The 25606-nt window shown below is 38.1% G+C and overlaps 1 protein-coding gene across 1 annotated transcript in view; it reads left to right on the top strand.

Annotated features, from left to right (window-relative positions):
- The window catches only part of LOC144763916 (cysteine-rich secretory protein 3-like), a 115424-nt gene that overhangs the window by 34282 nt on the left and 55536 nt on the right, over nucleotides 1–25606 (top strand). The window contains exon 5 of the mRNA XM_078649950.1: nucleotides 21226–21371. Coding sequence (XP_078506076.1) covers nucleotides 21226–21371 — 146 coding nt within the window. The remainder of the gene's footprint in view (nucleotides 1–21225; nucleotides 21372–25606) is intronic.

Below are 25606 nucleotides of genomic sequence, written 5' to 3'. Positions count from 1 at the left end.
CGTGGGCAATGAGGAAGACATTGTTGCCCCATACATAGTGCAAACTTGATGGTGCTTAACTAATTGATAGTATATATTTTAGAACATCTTTTATGAGCAATATTTTAAATGGAAATCAGTACTTGGAGGGAATAATAATGAAGTTAGTATTTTAACATTTTTCCTATTCTGTTTTCAGTGGGTTTTCGATTTCATGATAATTGTATGTAATTAATTAAAATGTTTTGTTCAAATACGTGTTTTCAAGGAAATTTGGTCCAAACTAAACATTTGATATATATATACATATATATTTATATATGTAAAAGAAGTTTTAGGTACGCAAGGAAATGCTGACGCTGCCTCGTCGCGTCTTTTCAAACGTAGCAGGATTTACAGTAGACCACATCTACTTTTGTCTCTGACAAATATTGTGTGTTCAGAAACATAGACATTAAGATGGAAAATGTCTCCTTCATCTCAATTTCCATTTTAACTCCAGTTAAGTGTACTATATCATTGCAACCAAGGTGTACAACCACAAAGTGGGGATTGACAAGTTCACTAGGAGAAAACTAGATTGCCAACTGATTCCATTTCAAACCTCTTTCACCAATCCATGTTAGTTAAGCTTCTTTCAAACTTAAATCATTTTCAACACTTACTATCTTAGCATGATTTCCGGCCAAAAAAATGAAACTGTGCTCAACAAACGAAACCGTAACCATATTGCACATACACTGACATACACAAATAAGAAACACAGAGGCAGGCAAACAAATATATAAAGAGTTAGAGGATTGGCCATTAGGAAACTTCATCATACCAACAACTACATTTTGGAAAGGAAGACAGTTAATGGCTTAAAAACAATATGGGCTATGAATAAAAAAAACAAAATGAGGTAAAAAAATATATTATTCTGCACCAATGACACTTAACAGGTATTAGGAAGGCATTTGACACCCACTTTTGTGGTAACATGACAATGAAAATGAATACATACCTAGAAAGAAATAACATTAAGAAATATTGTCATCATCACTTCGATGACTTCTAAAAGCTCTGTTTTAGAAAAAGAAAACAATATTAATGCAGAAATTTAACACAATACTCCTTCTACTAATAATACATATACTTCCAGGACTGCTTACCCAAATACTCGATTAATTAGGGAACAAATTGTAATTTATGCATAATATATATTTATGTAGATTGTGCACGCTGGTAGCAGTCATCTTCCACAACTGATAAAGAGTATCCCCTTTGGGGAATTCTTGCGTATAAAGAGGAACAACACTAAACAGAGTGACTTTGAAAGGGCAGTAGGAGAAAGTCAGCTAAGGTTCCAAAAAAGAGGCTATGACGTAAGTCTGCTGGACAGAACTCTGGATAAAGTCTGCAACATTTCTAGAAAAGAACTGTTAAAACCCAAGGCAAAGAAAGTGATACAAGATGAAAAAACAAAATTTCGACTAATCACACTATTTTCTAATAATGCCAATTATCTCAGGAGGATTCTTAAAAATAATTGGCATATTTTAAAAACAGATAGCGTGATAGGTCAGGATATACCCGCCCAACCACTGATTACCTTTAAAAATGCCAGATCTTTGAAAGATACTCTGGTGCATAGCCACTTGGAACCCGTCTTGAAAACAGGGTGAACACTCAAAGAAATTAGGGGAATTTACCCCTGCGGTAAATGTAAGGCGTGTGTGGGCAGCAGGAGAACACTCACATATGAAGTACCAGGACGTAAAACGTTGAGGTTGATTAACAAGTTTCTAACATGCAATTCCTCCCATGTGGAATACTGTCTAGTATGTCCATGTGGGCAGAAGTACATTGGAAGCACCATCCATCCATTGAGAATTCGAATTTTAGAGCATATGAGAGCGATTGCCAAGAATTATGCCAGTTATCCTGTGGCCAGGCATTTCGCAGAACATCACCAAGGCAATAGGGATCTATTGCAATTATTTGGATTGGATCAGGTACCCCCAAGAGTACGTGGAGAGGACAGAATAAAAAAACTGAGGAGGCTAGGGTCACGATTTATCATCGATCTGGAAACAAAAAACCCCACAGGGATGAACAGTGGGGAAGATTTGGCAATACAAATAGGAAAATAGGGTAGAATAATGTAAACTCCAGTTACTGATGTAAGAACAGATAAGAAATCTGAAAAATGTTGGTTTTATGTAAAAAGAGTAAAAAACTACCATGTTACGAAAACAGTTGTGGTAGATTGTTCGCCAAGAGATAATTATGCCGATCCACGGCGGTATTATATCCTCCTCTGGAGGGCTAGTGCTATAAAGAGGGGTGGCCGATATACAGCATAATTTGCGAGTCACTAGAAATTAAGGGTAGTGACGGAAGGGCAAACAACGAGAGTTGTAGGCACCACAGCCGATACACGGCGGTAAAAAACAAATCAATAAAGGCAGAACAAAGATGGGGCATGAATCTGCTAAAATGCAGTGTAAATATACATATGGCAATTGTAAAATAATTGTGTAAATATATGAAGTAACATGTTATTATCTGTGATGTATGGATCGTAACTATTGCAATATGGTGGGGACATATAAGTCTACTTTTACTTTTCATGCCTGAGCAAATCACGCGATCGGAAAGTATGGTTGTTGACAAAACGTATGAAAAAGGCCGGTTTCATAGGGCATGAGTAAATCATCTGATGAAGGCAGATGCTGAAACCCGTTATGTTTTGCTGCAATAAAAACGGATGAGCAAAAATGACCGCCGTGAGTGCCTATCTCCGAAAGTGAATGACGGAGAAAGAGCGATAATTGTTGACGCGGCAGCATCGCCACGACGAAGGCACCCGCCCGAGAGTGCACTCACTCGGAGCAAGCAAGCGGAATATATATATATATATATTTATATATATATTTTTATACCCATATAAATATATTACCTACTGGCGGTCGCCAGTAGGTATATATAGTTAGGATTTTTTCTCTATGGGATTTTTGAAAATTCTATGTCTAATAACTTTGGCGTTTGTGGACGGAATTGGCTGAAATTTTCAGGAAAATGGCACATTTTGTTTCTGAGCAGCCCCTGAAAATTTTGGGGGGGTTCGTCAAGGGGGGGCCGAGAAAAAAGGGGGGTCCCAAAATGCGTTTTTCCCATGTTAATTTCCATAGGGCGGTTGGCCTCACTTTTAGCCCGAACGGCTGAATGGATTTGCACGAAACTTGCAAAATTGTAGGGACTGGTAGCCCGATGTGCCTTTTGTAGGTCTCAATATATGTGCTCCAGTGGATTTTGAGAAATTAACGTTTAAAAAAAGATATATATCTGTAACAGCGGACCTGGCAGCGTCCCAGGACGCGTACTTTTCGCGCAACGGAGCTTTGTGAAGCGAAGCTGATTGGTTCTCCGGCGTCTGTCAACATTCCAAACAGTCCGTAGCGGCCGCCATCTTGTCTCTCGGTAGGATCGAGAGACAAGAGGAGGCGAAAGCGAAGGGGCAAATGACCATAAGGGGGAATAGTAGATCCTCGCTGACCCCCTAGGTTTGATGTGGAGGTTTTAAAAGGGCCCCGCGGGGCAAAAAAAAATAAAATAATAATAATCGAACGGCTGAATGGATTTGCACGAAACTTGGCAAAATTGTAGGGACTGGTCGCCCGATGTGCCTTTGCTAGGTCTCAATATATGTGCTCCAGGGGATTTTGAGAAATTAACGTTCAAAAAAAGATATATATCTGTAACAGCGCTCCGCTTCGCGTACTTTTCGCGTTACGGAGCTTTGCGAAGCTGATTGGTTTTTCGGCGTCTGTAAACATTCCAAACAGTCCGTAGCGGCCGCCATCTTGTCTCTCGGTAGGATCGAGAGACAAGAGGAGGCCAAAGCGAAGGGGCAAATGACCATAAGGGGGCATAGTAGATCGTCCCTGACCCCCTAGGTTTGATGTGGAGGCTTTGAAGGGGTCTCGCAGGGCAAAAAAAAATATACAGTTTTTTTAGTTTTTTTGCGTGGAGTGCGCCCGGTTCGCGAACCGGGAAGCGTTCTGGGGAGCGTACTTTCTTGAAAATTAGTGAAAAAAGTTAGAGTAAAATAATAATTGTGAGTGATCAGATGTAGGGTAGCTCTGAGAAGAGCTTTTGGGTTTATGGTACATTTAGGTACTTATAAGTAGGTACCAATGCACATTCTTAAATTCTGAGTGAAAACTCTGTTGCCCTCATCTGAGAAGTGAACTCCATCTCCTCTGTAGATATCTTGCATGTAGTAACGCAAGTTATTGTTGTACAGGGAGCCCATTCCATGGTATCTCATGTAAGCTGAAACAGATTTGTTTACATGCTTCCTCGACTTCTCAATTTGTGGACAAAATTGGTTCGACCACCTCCATTTCTGTCTTTGGCATATATTTGAATATACCAAGGCAGTCTGAGGAAAAAGTGCCATCAATTGCTCAAAGGTGTCCTTTAAAAGCATTTCCAGACCTACCCCAGTCAAAGTGCCCAAATCATTACCTCCACAGTGCACAATTAACAGGTCAGGTTTTGGCAAATGCATAAAGGTTTTCACCAATGGTATCAATTGGTGACATTTTAATCCTCTGTGGCCAAACCACTTAATTTCCACATCTTGTAAATTGAGGTTAGGTAAATTCCTGTTTTCAGCGTACCTTTGAGCCCAATATATGTAACTATGTCCAACAATCCAGACAGAAAACATGGTGAGAGAAGGTTCTGCTGCAGTCAGATGAAGTGTGGCAATGAAATGGCAGTTGAAAAAATGAGAGTGTAAAATGAAAAAAACTGAGGAGTTTCTGTGTTAATGAAGCAGTAAGAGTGATTGGTGGATTTTGATTGCTGAAAACAGAAAGTTAGTGTGCATGGATGAGTTCGTTGAAAGATGTATTTTGAGTGGCGAAGAAAAAATCATTAAATGAAAGAATGCTCTGGATATGCAGGTGCACTGAGAGTTCAGAGTTCAATTGCAACATTGTTGTGTGAGAGGTCTTGCAAGAGGTGGTTGCTATGCAGAAAAAGCAGAGAGGGGGCAGAGGGGGGAAGGGTTTTGCTTTGAAAAAAAGTGAGGGAAGAGTTTTGATTGGGTGACATGAGAGATATGTGTGAGGAATTACAGCATTTCTGTGCTTTTGATAGCTGCAGACTCTGGAGTGCATACCTTTTGCTCTGCTGAAGACAAATTGGTGTGTTTCTGAGACTGTTTTGAAACTCAAAGTATTTGCTAAGGTGAGAAAAGATTTCTTTAATTTAGATAGAAAATAGTGTGCTTTAAGGAGAAAATTATGAAGAAAGTTGTGTTTTTCAAATGTGGCTTTGTCTCAAGTGTTTCACAAATAGATTTTGTTTCTTTGAGAAATTGTAATTGGAGAAAATGTGAAGTATTAGTACTGACAGGGCTTTTATGTGCATAGGAGCTGTGGAGTGTTTTCAAATTATGACTTGTAAATCGTTTTTGAGAAAAAGCAATGGTTTTAATATTGATGAGAAGGACATAATGGTGTCTGCTTCTTTATAAGGTAATTGAGAGTCTCTGATGTTATTTTTCCCATTTCAATGTAAGAAGTTTGTCTGTGGAGCAAATTGCTTGTAAATATGCTCCCACCTGTGCATGGCAAATTTAGATTTTGAATGTTTCCGTTACATAGGCATGTTAAAGGTGACTGAAACATGCTGCAAAGGCAATCAAAAAATGCTTTTATGTGTCTTAAGGACATTTTAAGTCATTTCCCCATGTGCAGTGTTTTCAAATTATGAGTTGAAAATCGTTTTTGAGGTAAAGGAATGTTTTCAAAATTTATGTGCGCCATATGACCCCAAATTTCTTTTTCAGGGGTGCAGCAGGGTGTTCTTGAGACACCCCTGCACCGTCGGAAAAATTCGTAATTTGCGATGAGGTAATTGCTAATCGCAAATTGCACCTTTATTCCTATGGGCCTCCTGCTGCATGGAAATGAATGGGTAATTTGTAATTAGCAAATAGCTCATCGCAAACTAGGAATGGTAAAGAATCGCTATTTATTCCTTAAAGTTCGCTATTTAGGAAATGCAAAAAACTTTGATGATACATATGGCGGTTTATCTCTAACAAGATAAGAAGCATAGGGATAGATTTATGATGACTGGCGCATCACCAGGGATGTGTTAGTCATTCTGTGCCGCTGTTCCGTCACCTATGGTGTGCTGCATTTACAATGCGGCGCATCATGGGGCAAAAACAGCACAGATGCGTGACGTATTTGTGCCGTAAAGTTGGCGCATTGCTGGAGTTGTATCGCAAGTGTGATGAAGCTCCAGTAAGGTTGAGGGGTGCCCCTGTCGCAGGGTTTCTGTTCTGACACAGAACTGTGGACTGAGGATTGGAACCTCGGCGAATTAGGGTGTCCCAAAACTCACCTTAGTAATCAAAACCCCTTAGCAAGCTAGGTACAGTGTCACATTGGATATAACAAACTCTCAATGTTTAGACAATTCAGAATATGAACTTATAGTACCTCAGGATACGTGGAACTCATGAACAGTCGGTCGTTATATATTTCTTAGAAACGAGAACATGGAGTTAAGAAGAACACATGTGTATTTGAAATGTTTATTTACTAATGCCGTCTTCTCAGGCGTAGTATCTTAGATTATACAAGTACACATATTATCAGTAGCAAAATTACCAGCATAGTCAATAGTACATAAAAAGCGAATGGTGACAGTATGTTAACATGCTGTAAATGAATAAGAGTTAGCAACACTTATAAGCAGCCGCGGGCCGTGGAGGGAGTTACGGTGGGCAGGGAGGCGGGGAGGGGGAGGGGCAGGGTGGAGAGGGCTCCCCCCTGCCCCTCCCCCTCCCCGCATCCCTGCCCCACCGTAACTCCCTCCACGGCCCGCGGCTGCTTATATCTCACCCTGCCTAATGCACATAATATATTATTTGCTAAGAAGGTCTCTTTGTGTTGGTTTAGGGCGTGCCGATACTTTAGTGTCTTAGATTTGAAGGAATCACATCAGCATAGAAAAGATAATCCATATGCCGTGCTTAATATCGCCAACGGCATTGTGCCATATTATTCTAGCATGCGATTGCGGAACAGTGTCAGCAGCTGCAGGGCGGGAGCTTGCACAGGAGGGACATCCATATTTAAAAATGTAAAAAAGCACAAGAGCGTCCGTTGGTAATGCAAGTAAAAATGGGAATCCACGAAGCAGAGTGGAAAAAATAGAATGTAAGAAAGCAGGGATGACTCCAAAGATTTTCTCAAATGAAGTCACGAGACCACTGGTAACAATTTTAAAAAAGTGCGCCAGGCCCTTTGTGGAGGACGCGTTAGAGATAGTCCGAACCATCTTGCTGAAATGGAAAGGCGAATCTGTATTTAAAAGGGTCTGCACCTCTGTACGGGTGTTCGCTGTGTGAAGCACGAAAGTTTCACGGGCCGAACTCAAGGCCACCTCTCTCTGAGACAAAATAGCTCTTATTCTTGCCATGCCGTTGAAATGTGCTGCCAAGGTTGGTATTTGTGGCCAGATTGAAAACTCCCTATGTTCACGTGTGGGAGGAAATAGAACATTTCTGCAGCAAATAACCCGTTCATTTACTGTTACGATAAAATGAATACTTTTAATTAACCCAGAACAATCTTCATTATTGAGCATCAAATAACTACCATTTTCCAAGAACTTGAACGTGGGGATGATAGCAGGAACTGGTGTGCCTTGCAACACGCAAGCCATATTTGGTCGGTGTTTGTTGCATGAACCGTGTAACTGTATGTGCCTACACATTAGAGAATGATCTGGCGTCTCAGTGCATTCCTCTCCATTCAGATAAAGTTCTTGATCATCTTTGAAAATCTGTATGTGTATGGAAGCGACCAGACTTCATGAAGAAAACCACTACCTAAAGGTTAATAACGACCTATTGGTATATATTTCATACAATTTGAAAACTTATATAAAGCAAAAGGCAGCGTTATTAAACCGTGGATAAGGCACGTTGCCAAAGCAGTCAACCTTTTGGATTTATACTGGAAATGTTAAAGGAAGAGTTACAGAGTATGGCCTGTAAATCTTTAATAGACAACGAGTAAAATTACTCCAACCATCATATTCCTCTAACTCCGGGATAGTAGGGGTGTTTAATTTTTTAGAAGTAGCCAATCCAAAGCATTTGGTCTGGGAAATTGTTTCATTCACAAACCACATATGTTTTGGGATGAGACATGCACGGTGGAAAGCCTCAGTGCCTTGTACCTGCCAGGTTCGTGAACCCCAAACTGATGTAGATCCTGGATATTTTTACTCTGTATTACGTTAGCATGGTCTCATTACTGGTTTAAACGCCATTTTTCCTTTTTTGTAACTTCTGCACACGACACTTAGTTGTTGCTTTAGCTTTCAGCCTACCTGCGTCAAGATCTATGCCTGCTTCAAGCAGGCGCAGGGTTTTGATGTAGCTTTGTCCTATCTGATTGTAAATGCGGCACACCGTGGGTGGCAGAGCAGCGGTGCACGTTAACTGGTGCATCCCTGGGGATGTGCTAGTTAATATAAATCTGCCCCTTTACATTTAATTATGTGCAGGGGACACAGAGTAGGTGAGGTTTATCCAAGGTTAAGAAGAGATGAGTCCTGTTCAGTGAAAAATTGGAGATAGGCTTCAGTATATTATATACTTAAGTAGTGTGTTAAGTTTTTGATGACTGTTATTAATTTACTGTTGGGTAATAGTGGTTAATAAAATTTTTTATTATATTTTACCACAGATTCAACTGCAGATTATTTCAAGATTTTAGGATGCCTAGCAAAGAAAGAGTAAGAAAGGCTGCAAAACGTCAAAGACAGCAGGACCATGGAATAATGCAGCAGTCCTCTAACAAAAAGATTTGTCAAGTCACCAAGAAAGTACCGGGTAAGAGTCGAAAAACAGTCATAAGAAATATGTGTAGTAAAAAAAATATTACTACAGAAAATGTTTCAGTCCAGAAAAGGAGAAAGAATTCAAATGGTAAGGAAAGGCCAATGAGAAATGTTACTGCTAGAGTAAGAGATAACTCTATGCATGAAAGTAGAAGGAAACAACAGTTTAGGGATATTCGTAAACGAATGTTCCGCAACAGGATAATTGGGAATTTGTTAAAAAATATTAAGAAAGGTCAGCAGAAAGTGGTTTTTTATAAGAGAAAAAAAATAGTTGAGAAAGTTATTGATCAGGCATTTGAAATTAAACGTAAGTTATTTATTTTGACAATCAATAGAATTAGGAAGCTAAACAAGGTAATTTATGATTTCAAAAGAAATAGTAGATGGAAGAGAATAGTTAATCGTAGTAATTTTTGTGAAGTTTTTTCTGGAGAATGGATGCATAGTTCAAGCTCTGAGGCATTTTTTAATGAGGAGAGTTATTTCCAGGATAATGATTTGGTGCATGCAGTTGACACCAGTGGTCGAGCTTATGAAGTGAAAGATGGTTGTCCAGTTGAAAAAGAAAAACTTGTGAGAACAGAGATAGAAGAGGTGTTAGGTAATGAGGTTTTAGGGAGACGTCCTAAGGGTCCTGTGTACACCTGGAAGTGTAGTAGTATTTGCAGTGTACGACAGGATTCCATCAATTTGCTTTGTGATTTTATACGGTCATTTAGTAAGAAAAGTTTGAAGCAGAAAATGAAGTTGTTGCAAGAATTAGATCCTTGCAGAGTGAGAGAAGTGATAGGTTTGCATGGTCATTCACTGGCTTGTCTTTCCAGGAGAGTATGCCAGAGTGTTTTTAATCATTTCAGGATGCTAGCAGTGCATCATAATAAAGTGAGGAAATTAGTTAGAATGTTGTATTATGCTAAGAGTCCAGCAATTATGCTTAAACAATTATGCGCTGCTCTTTTGCATGGTTCTGAAATAGATGTGAAGAATATATGTGAAGAAATTGAGTTTTGTTACTTTGGAAGTAAAGAGGAGAATGCTGAAATTGACCAAGAAGAAGAGAGTAATGTGGAAGATAGTGTACAGGTTTCCAGTACAGATAATTTCCAGAGGGAAATTGCGACGTTTGAGGTGAAATCAAGTGAGAGGCCAAATTTCACTTGTGTGTGTTGTCGACGCACTTATTATAAGAATCAGACTAAGTTAGTGGATTTATATGGAAAAAGTGAAAGGGAAAATAATAGTGAATGGAAGGATTTTACAACATACTTGATGGTAGAAAATTGTTTTGATTTGGGATTGGATCAACGTGTGTGTACTTATTGTTGTAACAAATTAAATCAAAACCAGATGCCTGCTAGAGCAGTTCATAATAATCTGGAATTGGTTGAGATTCCTTCTGAATTGAAGGATTTAAATACTTATGAATCTATTTTGATTCAAAGTATCCATCCCTTTCAGGCTATTGTAAGAATGGAGCCAAAGACAGGGAAATTGCCTCCATCAGATTTACAGAGAGGATTAAAGGGAAGAGTTGTTTATTTGCCTCTAGATTTGAAGAAAAACATGAACACAATTGGAGTAGAAAAAGTGGAAGAGGAACCTCTTGTTATCTTAGTTAATGGGGTTCCGACAAAGAATAAGAAAATATGGCAAGATTTAGTAGATGTTAGGAAAGTCAAAAGGGCAACATTGTATTTGAAAAAATATAATAAATACTATAAAAATGTATATGTTGCAGAAGAGGAAGTAAGTGAGGAAGAGGATAGCGATTTGTGTGCTGGTCAAATTGAGAAAGTAGAACCCTGTACTAGTGAAGAAATATATGAACATTATAGTGTTCATCCTTTGCATTCCAAGGAAGTCATGGGGAATGCTATTGAGTTGTTTCAAATGAAACAAGCGAAAGGGAGTCCCATTAGTGTTTGGGAGGAAAGTTTGGAAGCTCGGTGTTTCCCACAGCTTTTTCCAACAGGTCAGGGAGGAAGATATGATGAGCGACCTCATCAAATTCCTGCTTCTGAATACCGGACTTTGCGATTGTATGCAGGAGATCCTAGGTTTCGACAATGCATTCCTTATTTGTTTCATCTCCTGTTTGAAAGCGATCTGTCTGGACTGTCATATGCAGTGAACCACATCTTGAAAAGTGGTATACACATGCAAAACATCTCGGCAAGTGACTTTATGGATAAAGTCAATGTCCAAGACAGTATTTTGGATTCTCACCTGATTAATCTCATGGCGTGTCAGCGTGGTACTAATGAGTACTGGTACCGTCGTCATGGTGATTTAAAATGTATGCTGAGGAACTTAGGAACTCCCACATGGTTCCTCACTTTGAGCTGTGCTGAGTATGGCTGGGAAGACTTACTTGAATTTCTACGAGAGGCAAATGCTAACGTAGAAAACATCGAATTCAAGACACCTGGAGAACTGTGCTCTTTGGATCCAGTCAATGTATGTAGGTACTTCAATCATAGATTTGAAGGTATGATGTCTTTCATCATGAATAAGAAGAATCCACCTCTTGGAGAGGTGTTGGATTTCTTCTGGAGGAAGGAGTACCAAGCAAGAGGTGCTCCTCATATACATATGTTGCTGTGGATCAAGGATGCACCTAAATTTGGAACGGATGCAGACGACTCAGTGATGAGTTTCATAGAACAGTATTCTACGTGTGCTGTTCCAAACGCAAAGGAGAAAAAAAGCCTAAGAGAAAAAGTTCTACGTTTCCAAAGCCATCGATGTGGAAAGTACTGTCGTCGTAAATTCCGGAACAAAGACAAGTTCTACACCAAATGTCGTTTCGGCTTTCCACGATCGGTGATTTCTAAAGGAAGAGTGAACAGTTTGATGTCTTCGCTGCGACATAATGTGATGAAGAAATCACCTAAAAACACATACAATTTGAAGAGGAGCGAAGAGTCTAAGTACATCAACGACTATAACCCGGTGATTTTGTCCATGTGGAATGCTAACATGGATATACAGTTTGTGGCTGATAACTGTATGGCTGTGGCTCGGTATGTGACATCTTACATCACCAAAAAAGAGAAGACAGAATTGAAGGATATGTGGGAGGACATTTCCCATGAAAAGAGCCTCAGCAAGAAGTTGTACAGTTTCAGTCTGAAGATGTTGTCGCATCGAGAAATCGGAGCTTACGAATGTTCTGACCGGTTGTCTTCAGCAAGTCTCTATGCCAAGTCCAGGAGTATCGTTTGGGCGAGTGTTGGTCTTGCTGCAACGCGTAATCGAGTTCTGAAACCTGTGCGGGAAATTGAGTATTTGGCGGAAAAGGAGCCAAACAGTACCGACATTTTGAAGAGCAACATGTTGGATACATATTATCCAAATCGAAGCAGTCACCTCGAGAATGTTTGTCTGTATGAGGTTCTGCAAAATTACATATTCAAGAGGAACATCAAAGAAGATACTGAGAAAGGAGTGTATGCTGTAATAGGAAGTGAGGGATGTCTGGTCAAGCAAAGAAAATGCCACTTGATAAACCATCGAAAATTGAGTGGCGAATCTCCTGAAAAAAAGGAGTTTTTCTATTTAGCACTTTTGCAACTTTTTAAGCCTTGGCGTGCAGAAGAGGAACTGCTTGGAGATTTCCTTTGTTACGAAGACTCATTCAATGCTGCCAAGGAGACCATAGAATGTCCTGCTTTTCCCAAATATGTAGAAATGTTGAATGTGGAAATTGAGCAGGAAGCAACGATTGCAGCCGAGATTGCCAGAGACAGTTCTCAGGACAGTCAGAGTTCTGCTTCATTGAGTCAGGATCCACTAGGAGGACCTCTTATCGAAAATGAAGCTGCCACTGCTATGAATGAAGTGGAAAGAGCCATGGCACATGCTCAGGAGGATGTGGTTAACTTAGAAGAGTTGGAAAGACAACTCAACGTTGAGCAGAGGAAAATATATGACGAACTTACCATGCAAATTGATCATGGATTAAGTCATGACAAGAAAGAGTGCTCATGTACGTCATTGAAGCCTGTCCGACTGTACGTGAGTGGAGAAGCGGGAACTGGAAAAAGTTTCCTTATTAAAGCAATTTCATGTTATTTGCAGGAAAGGACAGAGTCATCGCTGTCTTGTGTTGTCACCGCTCCAACTGGACTGGCAGCACATAACATTAAAGGGATTACTTTACATCGTTTACTGATGCTGCCAGTGGAGCATGACAACAAATTAGAATATCACAAGCTATCTGGAGATGCTTGTTTTGAAGTTTCAAGAGTCTTGAGGAAAATGAAACTTCTTATCATTGACGAAGTAAGCATGGTTTCCAATGTCATGCTTGCCTTTGTGCATTTGAGAATGCAAGAAGTTCTCAAAACAGAGTATGATGTGTTATTTGGTGGCAAACACATCATTGTTTTCGGAGATCTTCTGCAGCTGACACCAGTGAAAGGGCAACCTGTGTTCAAAATGCTCACGCATGAAGATACCAGGAAGTGCTTAGGGAGTATTGGCAACGTCAATATATGGTTAAACTTCAATTATGCTGAACTGCATGAAAATATGCGTCAGGCAAAGGATGAAGTTTACAAGACTATTCTACAAGATGTTAGAATTGGAAAAGTGACCGAGCATGGGAAAGAAGCTTTACATGCACGATTACTGACAAATTTATATCCAGACGAAGATGTTGTGCCTGAGAATATTTTTCAGAAAGTTACTGAGAAAAAATCTGGAATATGTTTGATGCCAACTCTTGCAGAATGTGCCAAATTCAACAACAAAATGTTGCATTTAGAAAAGCAAGAGATTGTGAAATTGGAAGCTATTGACAGAGTAGAGCATATGGGATCAACAATTATTTTGTCTGAGAATCTGAAAACAAAATTGGATTCATTAGAGAAGAGTATATCTAAAACTGCGGGTTTTGAAAAGACTCTGAATGTGTGCTTGAACTGCCGTATAATTTTAAGAAGGAATTTACATGTTGAAAGAGGTCTGGTAAATGGATCAATGGGTAATGTTGTTGATTTTATGAAATACAGAAATAGAGATGGAATTGAATTTTTAAAAATTAAATTTGATGGCATTGAGGAAGTACAGCTAATTGCTCGTTGTTCTGCTAGATTTTTGCTTGTAAAAGACTTATATGTTCGTCGTAAGCAGTTTCCTGTTTGCTTGGCATATGCGGTGACAATCCATAAATCGCAAGGTTTAAGTGTAGACTGTGTATTGGTGAATATTGGCAGTTCTGTGTTCAAGGAGGGTATGGCATATGTGGCATTGTCACGAGTTAGGACTTTATCGGGATTGTACTTGATTGAGTGTGATGTCACAAACATTTGTGCGGATCTAGATTGTGTTAAGGAATACAATAGGTTGAGAAGAGAGTATGCGCCACATTTGCCTCAGTATCCTTTGTTTGAGAAACGTGTGGTAGGCCGGAAACGAAGAAATGTGACCAATACTGGGGAGGTTGTAGCAAAAAGACGAAAAGTAGATGAACCTGAAATTATAAGCAGAAACAAAAAGGATTCTGTTGAAGATGTTGTTGGTTTTCAATTTGAAAACAGTTCTGGTGTCAACTGCTATGCTAATGTAGTGGTTAATGTTTTGTTTTCTCTACAAAATGTAAAAGAAGAGATTGTGGTCAATTCTGATCAAAGATTTTGCAGTTTGTTAAATTCTGTGTTAGAGAAATGTAGCACTGATAGAACAAACATAGAAAGTGTGTCTGAAATTCGAAATCTGTTAGACAGATGTTCAGGCCAAACACAATTCTCTCAAAATAGTCAGCAAGATTGTCAGGAGTTTTTAATGTATATGCTTGATGTATTGTATGCTGAAGGTGTAGATGTAGATCATCTGTTTGGGCTTTCTTATCAATGGCAGCATGACTGCGAGAACTGTAGGGTATCAAGTAGTACTAGTGTAGACTCAGAAAGATTTATATATTTAACTTTGCCAGAGAGTAAATCAGTCTCTTTTAATAAGCTAGTAAAAGCAGCTGATCACAATATGGAGTTTAGGCAATGTAAATCTGAAATGATGTCCACATTATTTATACGAACATATGGCCAGTATGTCATTTTAATGTTCCAACGATGTAGGCCTGATGGAACAAAATTGACAACTTTAATTAAAAATTTTGTGGCTTCACAGTTGTCAATATCAGGAAGGACTTTTGTAACTGTAGCAATTATATATCATGATGGTTCTTCAATAACATCAGGACATTATACAGCTTATTTAAAGTGTAGAAATGGCTGGTCATTCTGCAATGATTCTGTTTTAATTTTCAAAAAAAAATTGCCATATAACCTTAAAAAGTCTTACCTGGTGTTTTTAAAACCAAAATTTTAGGGAAAGAATCTCGGGATGTGCTCTGAGGAATTTCAAGAAGTTCTCATGGCTCCTACACTATTTGGCCTTGAAGATAAGTGTAGTACAGAGACATAACTTTTTACCATAACACTGGACGTTATTGAGAAATACGTGCACTTTGAATGAGTTCAGAAAAACTATTTCTTTTTATAAGCTAATTGAAGCAGCGAATCAAAACATGGAGTAGAGGGAATGTAAGTCTGCAATGCTGTCTACTGTTTTACATTGCTTTGTGATTAAAAGTGATGTAGAGAATTAAATAATTGTACTAGTCATAAAGGTAGTGTAAGTCTGCTTCATAGTAAGCAGTATCAGTGTGATAGGAAATGTAGAACATGATTGAGCAAGAAGGGGAAGATATTACTAGTCCAGGATTGTGTAAATGATCTTCAACATTTTAATTCTGAAAGTTGCGGAAATGCGAAAAGACGGGATTGGCTAACAAGAAATCCAAGAGTTATACATGGCTCTGACAAGATTTGGCCTTGTGGAATCTTGTGGTAGAGAGCAAGAAGTCATTTATTGTATGTAACATGTTTTTGAAAACGATGGAGGTTTTCTTTCAGAAAGTGGCGGGTTGAAAGTAATAACAGCACAACAGAGTGTAAGCTGTTCATAGGACATCCTTGGCCGTCATGGAAAGTAAGTTAACTTTAAGGAGTTCTGAATTCTGATTTCTAATGTTGTATGGGTTTTTTAAACACAATCATTTTGATTGTGTTTTTTTTTCCCCGCTGTTATATGATGAATACCTTCAAGTCACTGTTTTAGTGAAATTTGATACATTCTGAGAACAGCAAAAATAAACCATTTAACATGTATAATTAATTCTGTTCTGTTTGCATTTATGATGTACATGTAGAACTGTGTAGGAGGCATGGAGAAGGTGAGGCTTCTGTAAGTGTCAAAGTTGTTGCATACAGTGCTCATATTCTACGTAGTCTTTTATATTTCATTACTTTCACTGTTTCTGACTGATCTAAAAAAAATTTTTTAAAAAGAACAGTAAGTATAAGGGAAGGAAACAGACAGTTATGTTAAAAGAAACACAGCTATAGGGAATAAACTAGGGATACTGTTACCCGCAATCCTCTGCTGATGATGTCACTGAGCATGTCATGAATGATGTAATATGTGACATCATCAGCAGTGGATTACGGGTAATAGTATCTCTAGTTTACTCCCTTATAGCTGTCTTTCTTTTAACATAAGTGTCTGTTTCCTTCCCTTATACTTACTGTTCTTTTTTACAAAAAAAAATTTTTGGTTCGCTTCCGGTTCGCGTACCGGGGAGCGAACTGGGAAGCGAACTAAGAGAAATAGAGGTTGGCACAGTTGCAAATATTGTACCAATTTTTTAATAACGGGGAGGTAGTTCTGAAAAGAACTTTTTTTTAAATTGTTTTTGTTGTTTTATATTTTTTTTATTATTTTTCTGAACATTTTTTTACTTTTTTTGAATTTTTCTGAACAGTTTTATATTTTTTTTGTTTTTTTTTCGGAGGGGGCAACGAAAACGATTCATTGTAAAGGGCTCAACAGGAGCAAGAAAACAAAAAAAAAGAATTTATTGTTTGGGGAGTTTTGGACAAACATGAGCATGATTGTCAATAGCTCTGTTGATCAGAGTGATGCTACTTTCTCCGTAGCAAATGAATCCACTGCAATGTACGCAGACTTGTTTTACTTCACGAAATCTCGTTTGTATATTTGGCACCATCTCCCTGCCCTCTGGTCCCGTTACTTCCGGTACAACAGATCTTCTGGCCATAATAGGGAGATTATCTAGGTCGTCCTGTTCCTCTTCTTCCTCTTCTTGCTGAATTATAACTTTAGCAGGTGGTCCACTCTTCCTTGGATGTGGTGGAGGTGGTGGGGAAGCACCAGCTGAAGCTAGTAAAGAAGCCATTGCTCACTGGTAACAAAGGGTCTTTCTCTCACAATGATGAAAGTCAGAGTGAGGAAAGAAGGAGGGATTTTCACCAAAAATAGTTCTCAACCAATGAAAAGTGTTCATTTTAGATCATATGACCTAGTCTTACATCATTAGGAAACCGAAAGTGAAATGAACCAATGAAAAGTGTTATTACCAAGTCACATGACCTGCTGTGTTTACGTTACGCGCTTTGCAGGGCCTCCCGGTTTGCTTCCAGAAACCTGTGCTTTGCGACTCGGTAAGCGTACGAGTTCGCTAACGTAGCACGTCATATGACGTATCACGCGACAACGCGAAACGTCATGCGGACGGGAGGCGTCACGATGTTGTTTTCTAACGCGGCAGTTGCGGTAAAGAAACGTTTACCGGCTCGCGGTCTATTTCGCGGCATCAAGGTCAGCTAACGGGAAGCTTCCCGATTCGCGAAGCGGGAACGAAGAAAAAAAAATATTTAAAAAAAAAGTTATTAATAAACATATAAAATATATTTTTGGATTTAAAGAAGAATACATTTTACAGCTACAGATATTAGCTGTTAAAAAACCAATGAAATTCACTGAAAAAACCATAGGTTATAGACCATATATAGTTAGGAATTAGCATTTACAAAACCTTGAAAATTCACTGAAAAAACCATAGGTTATAGACCATATATAGTTAGGAATTAGCATTTAAAAAACCTTATTTTACTCACACAAAACCATTGAAATTCCATATATAGTTAGTTGCACTAACTATATATCGCGCACCCGCAATCCACTGCTGATCATGTCACATATTACATCATTCATGACATGGTCAGTGACATCACTGATGACATCACTGATGACATCTCAAATGACATCACTGATGACATCTCACTTGACATCAATGATCACATCACTGATGATATCATTCATGTGATAATACAATGCATCTCCTCACACTCTAATATAACCTCCGTTACACCCAGTGTTAAATAGAGAGTATCATTTTTGAAACCATTGACACACCAATACTAGTTACTACATACGCAGTCACTGATTCCTATGTCTACACACACATTCACTCATACAATCATTCATACATACAATCACTCATCTTTACAACACTATCATATGCACTCATACACCTATACAGACACTCACACTCTGCCACTCATCCATGGAGTTACTCACACACCTAGTCAGTCCTGAAAAGAATCAATCACACTTCCATTTTCTCATCTATACAGTTAAACACAGAACACCTTACATTTTTGAAACATATACTAACACATAGTTACTCTCTTATAGAATCACTGATACAAGTACACATTGATCTGCACAGAGTCACACACCTCCCAGCCAGCCATACACACACTCAGTCTCCCATACAAATACTTGTGCAACCAATCAATAACCCATATAGCTACTTATATAGCTACTGATCAACACATGCAGCAGCTTGCACAACAACAGACATACTGATGCACACTTTTAGACAGTTTAGTCACTAACCCGTGCATTCAGTAAGACGCATTTAATCACTCACTCATACAGTCAATCACGCACCTACTAAAACCTTCATTCAGACACTTATACATCCACTCATTCTTCAATATGTAAAACATATTTAAACTTTACAGAAACACATAATCACTGGATGTTGTCATCAGTGATGTCATCAGTGATGTCACTGACCATGTCATGAATGATGTAATATGTGACATGATCAGCAGTGGATTGCGGGTGCGCGATATATAGTTAGTGCAACTAACTATATATGGAATTTCAATGGTTTTGTGTGAGTAAAATAAGGTTTTTTAAATGCTAATTCCTAACTATATATGGTCTATAACCTATGGTTTTTTCAGTGAATTTTCAAGGTTTTGTAAATGCTAATTCCTAACTATATATGGTCTATAACCTATGGTTTTTTCAGTGAATATATATATATATATAATTATATACATGTGTGTATACGTGTATGTATTTACACATATATATATATATATATATATATATATATATATATATATATACGTGTGTGTGTGTGACACACACACACGTCTCATCGTTGTTAATTTCCACAAAACTGCTTACCTTTATTATGAACCCTAAAACTGATATGTGTTAACTATCCAGTAGTATTCAGTTCATATATGCAGTTGCTATTCATTTGTTCAAAATCTTATGACTGTCCAATAAAATGAGTAAAAGAAAGTAATAATAAAAGTAAACATCTACAAAATAATCGTCAGTAGCTCGTTTTTGAGCAAACAGTGACTCTTAATGTATATTTGCTACTCTATCGGAGCCAAGGACACTTGCACCTGACTGAGTCATTAAACGCGATTAACCAACATGAGAAAACATCCCATTGAAACTTCAATCCACCAGGGTATCAGGTGGCATCCCCATGGCACATAAGGATAAACTCTTGCATGATGGGCCCGGCCACTAGTATAATATTCTGCATTTTTAGCACAGTGAGGGCATAGGTGGCATGATTGTACTCATACTTGGCCTATTGTGAACATCCTTGATCTTATATGGTCTATGGCTGGTATAATGCCTGCCCTGGCATATTGGTGATCCTTATTGGGCTTTGTGCGCACTTGCCAAATTGGAAATGCTTTTGTCTTTAGCTTTCTGAGTACTCCCTGTAACATTCATATGTCAAATCTATCTAGAGTTTTAGGAATGGGTACCCTGTCTTGAATACTGGCTCTACGATTGGTTGATCGAGAGATACCTTCCTCCAGAAACCAAGCTTCATTCATCCCTTCGTTTTACATCTGATGTTCTCATTCATGCACTGTTAGAAAGAAAATTAAATCACGGAAATCAAGCAATCCGAAAGAATACATTAACTGATATTGACACCGTCCCTTAGGAAATTTCCCTGGTTTTATGTTCCCGACCCTTCATGCTTGCAGTGAAGTGCCCACAGGATGCTGGGGACAGCGAATGAAAATATGTGAAACTTTTACATTTTTCTGTCGAATGAGAGATCCCAAAAAAGCAGAGAAACATAAAAGTAGCAAGGCAAAGAAGTCCTAGAATGTTTGATATTATAAAGAATAGTTGTTTTATTAGGCAACTTAGGACCTATAAAATCAGAAAAGTCCACTGGTCCATAATTTCTTTCCTGGATGAGGAGGCCCATTGCGACAGAAAGAGACAGCGCCACGTTTGAGGATGAAATACAAACATGAGGTATGAGGATATTTCTGTATTATTGAGCCAGATGGTGCAATGGGAGCTTTAAAATAAGATGCAATAAAGTATTGTTCAAGAAGTTAACTTTTGAAACTACTTTGCTCTTTATTCCATCAAATTCTGCTTCTGTGCCTAACTCAATAGTTTCAACAAACAGAGATGGTTGCAGAAGCAACCTTTGCACAGCTGATTCTCATGGGTTTTCAAGTGTAACAAGTCCCCCAAGAACCACACCCACCAAAGATGTTAATGGGTGATGAAGCAAGTTACATATAGGCACTGGAGCATTTTAATACCTAAGATGAGAAAAGGTGTAATTCAATTGACACCATTAATTGCAGGCATGTCTGATGTCTCCGTGGAGCATGGGTCAAAAATGTCAAGTCAGTGTTTAGCGCCAACCAATGCTTTAAGCCATGTTTGATGCTAGGAACAGGCAGAATCTATAAATAGACTTTGCAGCAGTAAAGCAGGGCCATGAAAAAGTGAAGTGATGGTGACCACGGTCCCTGTAAACCCCCTCATTAAGTGTTAACTGTTAATAGAGACCCCATTGAGTGCCCTTCGAAAGTGATAGACGTGGCATAATCCACTCAGAGCCGATCTAGGAATACAACCCAAGCTTTCAGGTGATTGCAAGAAGGCACAGGCTGTGACGTATGAATGTCATTCTTGCTGCTTCCTGTTTCAGCCCTATGTGGCCGCCGTCACCATTTTTTTTTCTTCCTATATTGAGCAATGCATTGTTTACATTAAATAACATAATTTTTTTAAAAGTAAAATGTACATTGGTGGTGGTTGTAGAGGTAAAACCTGCGTGTTTTTATTAACACTCTCATGTTTCAGCTATAGAATGTGGGGAGAACCTATATAAGACAACAAAACCAGTCCCTTGGGAAACGCTTATTCAAGGATGGTTCAACGAGTACCAGAATTTCACATACGGCATTGGTGCAACAAAGCCGGGAGCGAAGGTTGGACATTATACCCAGGTATGCAAACCATGTGCTGTTTATTTATTTTCTTATGAACTAACTTTGACTTGTACTTTCCTCCAAAATAAATGTAAGCCAAATTGACATTGAACACATGCTTAGTATTTAAATGTTTTAGCAGTTAAAAGTTGCACTATATTCTGTATTTCTTCAAGAGCACACAGTAATACAGTATAAAAATACATATGACCAGTGCTTAATTTGTAAAAATTTGTAAAACGATGCGACCTCTTCGGTCGCATCGTATTAGCAGGGCTGTAACCCATGACAGCAGGTCGGTGGGTTACTGCTCTTGACCGATGTCGGACGGACCTGAGTTCGTCTGACATCGGAATCAGCCCCTTAGAGTTAAACTCTTGGTCTGCTCGCTCCAAGTTCTCTTGTAAGGACTGTATAAGATAAGATAAGAGATAAGGAGGGGAGTAGGAGGAAGAGCTACCTTCAGGACAATTCCTTGCTTGGTACTACTACTTACACCTCTAATAATATTAAAAGGCGCTGGGCCTTATTTGATGCTAGATCCCTGATCAAACATATGCTCAAAGTTGCTGACTTGATTGAGTCCCAAGCGCTACACAGCTTGTTCATAACAGAAACCTGGGCCAACCAGTCTCTGGCCCAGATTTCGTCACCGCTACACCCCCAGGCTTTGTGACATATGGGGTGGACGAATCACTGACAGAATATAGTCTTCAAAAATATCGACTTAAAAAATATCGGGGGCGAAATATCGATGTCAAGATTATCGAAGCCCTATCTACATTATAGTAGGTACAACAATATCGGAAAAGAAATATTGTTGTCAAAAATAAATGTTTAAAAATTATGTAAAATAAAGTAAATAATACATATATTTTTAAAAAAAAACAAAGTTAAAAATATGTTTAAAATGATAAGTAATACATATAATATAAAAAAATTAAACACATACATATAAAATATAATATATATATATACTTAATATTATTTACAAATAATTATTGTAATAACATAAATTGTTAAAAACATTTAATACATTATAAATACATACACATACAACAATAATATAAATAAAAATATAAAAATTATATATAAAAAATAAAAATACATTATACACTAAAACAGTAAATATTGGATAGCGTAGGGGTACAAATTACTATTCCCACTCTAGAGAGTGCAACAGTAGAGAAAGGGTTGGATAGTGTAGGGGTCAAAATTACTATTCCCACTCCAGAGAGTGCAACAGTAGGGAAAGTGTTGGATAACGTAGGGGTAAAAATTATTATATTACAACTCCAGAGAGAGCAACAGTAGGGAAAGGGTTGGATAGTATAGGGGTAAAAATTACTATTCCAACTCCAGAGAGTGCAACTGTAGGGAAAGTGTTGGATAGCATAGGGGTAAAAATCATTATTCCAACTCCTGAGAGCGCAACAGTATGGAAAGTGTTGGGTAGCGTAGCGATAAAAATGACCATTTCCACACCAGAGAGTGCAGCAGTAGGGAAAGTGTTGGATGGTGTAGGGGTAAAAATTACTATTCCCACTACACAGAGAGCAACAGTAGGGAAAGTGTTCGATAGGGTAGGGGTAAAAATAACTTACAAATAATTAAAATATTTTTTAAAATAAATAGTGATTTAATTATTAAATAACAAAACATTAATTAACAATACCAATAAATAATTAATAAAATATAATTATCAATTATTGATTTATTAACAATTAACTTAATGATAAATACAAATAAATAATAAGAATTTTAAAATGAATTACCACATAATAATTAAATAACAAATAATAATGTTCAAAACTAAAAAACGATCATTATTAAAAAATACTTAGCAACTAATAATGAATAACCAAACAATTATTGATAAATGCCAATAAATAATAATTAATACAAAGTAATTACCCAGTATTATTAATGAACAATAAATTACTTTTCCAAAGAAAAAATATTAATTATTAAAAATGTATTGCCAATAAACACTTAATTAACAATAAATTAATTATCAATTCTCAGCAATAAAATAAATAATTACTTATTTAAGTTTGAATTACTTCCCACCCTATTCCCTTATAAACTCATAACACACTTCAATAATATATTAATACAATTAATGTGAATACCAATTAATAAAAAGTAATGATCAATTAATAGAAATTAATAACCAATTCATAAATATTTAACATAAAATGAATGATCAATACCAATAAATAAATAAAAAAATACCTAATTACAATTAAATTACTTCACACCCTATTCCCCTATAAACCACAACCCGCTACAGAACTAAAATGGAAAATTTACTTAAAAAGAATGACTAATTCATGAATTTTAAAAGTTAATTTACTATATTTAAATTACTTCCCACCCTATTCGCCTATAAACCCACAACCCGCTATGGTACTAAAACACATATTTTCCTTAAAAATAAATTACTAACTTCTAAAAATGTTATACATATATTCTAAAACGAGTACGATTATTAACAAAAACATATAAACACAAACATATAAAATACATAATAAAATACATAACACTAATATAAATATCGATATTAGAAACATCGATATTTTTGCTATTGATATTACTAACTTCGATATTAACAAAAATGATATTTCTTACCTTCAGGTAGATATTCTGGTCGTCAATATTCTTGATTTCGATATTCTGTCCCTACGATATTTCCAACTCGATATTATTGTAGGTCGAAATTAAAAACTCAATATTTAGACTGTGCACCGGGGTGGACAGACAATTTAAAAAAGAAGGTGGGTTAGCAATCATTTATTGATCCCACATTAAGGCTGCTTTTCTTCCTGTTCAACTCAGAAATTGTAAGGCTCTCTCCTTCAGTATTGAGCTATGTAATACTAATTACTTCAACACGTCACTTATCTGTTGCCCACCCAGCCCTAGGCACATCTTCTTGCATGAACTCAGTACTATCTTGGGATTTTCTGCTAGTACATTAGACCTTACCTTGCTGGGAGACTTTGATTTCTATCTGGAGAATCCTACTGATAATGATGCAAAGATTCTTCTTGAAATGAAAGCCAGTCTTTGTCTTTCCCAGGTAGTTCTAAGCTCCACACATTCTGCTGGGTACTTTCTTAATGCTATATTTATCAACAATTCTTCTATATTAGATATCTCGACTTTACCATTATTCTGGACAGACCACGTAGCAGTGAGATTCGATCTGTCTGTAGAAATGCAGAAAGTTATGTTATGTTATGTTATATTAAGTTTATATAGCGCACGGCTACTCTAAAAGAGTGTCCCGGCGCTTTCCACATGCAGCTCAGTGTCAATAACACAACAGACAAACAACAGGCCACACAGCAAAGGAAAGAAAATAGAAGGCCTAGAGGTTAAAAAGCCAGGTCTTTAGGCTCTTCCTGAACTGAAGCAAATTAGAAGTACTACGCAAAACCAACGGAAGCGAGTTCCAGAGCTGAGGGGCCTTAAAGCTAAAAGAGCGACCCCCAGTGCGTGCCTTTCTCACACGCGGAACCACGGCCATGAAAAGAGATTCTGACCGGAGTGAGCGGGCTAGACAGTAAAAGGACAGCCTCCGTTGCAAATACCTGGCGCCTGAGCCAAAAAGTGCTTTATGCATCAGCGTCAAAGATTTGAATATGATTCGTTTACGGATGGGCAGCCAGTGAAGCGTCTGCAGCAGCACAGAAACTCGTGCTCGCCTGTGCAGGCCAAAAATGGCACGAGCAGCAGAGTTCTGTGCCACCTGCAGGCGCAGAACCAAATAATCCGGGAGACCTAAAAAGAGGGCATTCGCATAATCCAGCCTGGATCCAATAAGAGCTTGCACCGTAATCCGCCTATGTTCCACAGATAGCAATGGTAAAAACTTGCAGAGCATCTTCAGGATGCCAAAACAGGTGCCAGCCAGACCAAGGACATGCGCTCTCAACATAAGCTTATTGTCCAGCTTAACTCCCAGGTTTTTGGTGACCTGTGATGACTGTGCAGGAGAACACATATCCGACGGCCACCATTCCTGCCACTCAGGGTCAGTGGCACAGCCGAAGAATAGAACCTCCGACTTACTGGAGTTGGCCTTCAGACTATTCCGCTGGAACCAGTCGAAGACCATTTCCAAGCACCCCCGGATGCTCTCTCCATCAAATGCCTGATCTTTTCCGCATGTGAAGAGAAGTTGCGTGTCATCCGCGTATGAGACGATCTGGGCCCCATAAGCCTCCACCAAGGCTGCCAGAGGGGAC

This window comes from Lissotriton helveticus, chromosome 6 (genome assembly GCF_964261635.1).
Source record: "Lissotriton helveticus chromosome 6, aLisHel1.1, whole genome shotgun sequence".
In the NCBI taxonomy this organism is placed as follows: domain Eukaryota; kingdom Metazoa; phylum Chordata; class Amphibia; order Caudata; family Salamandridae; genus Lissotriton; species Lissotriton helveticus.
This window is presented reverse-complemented; position numbering and strand designations above follow the sequence as displayed.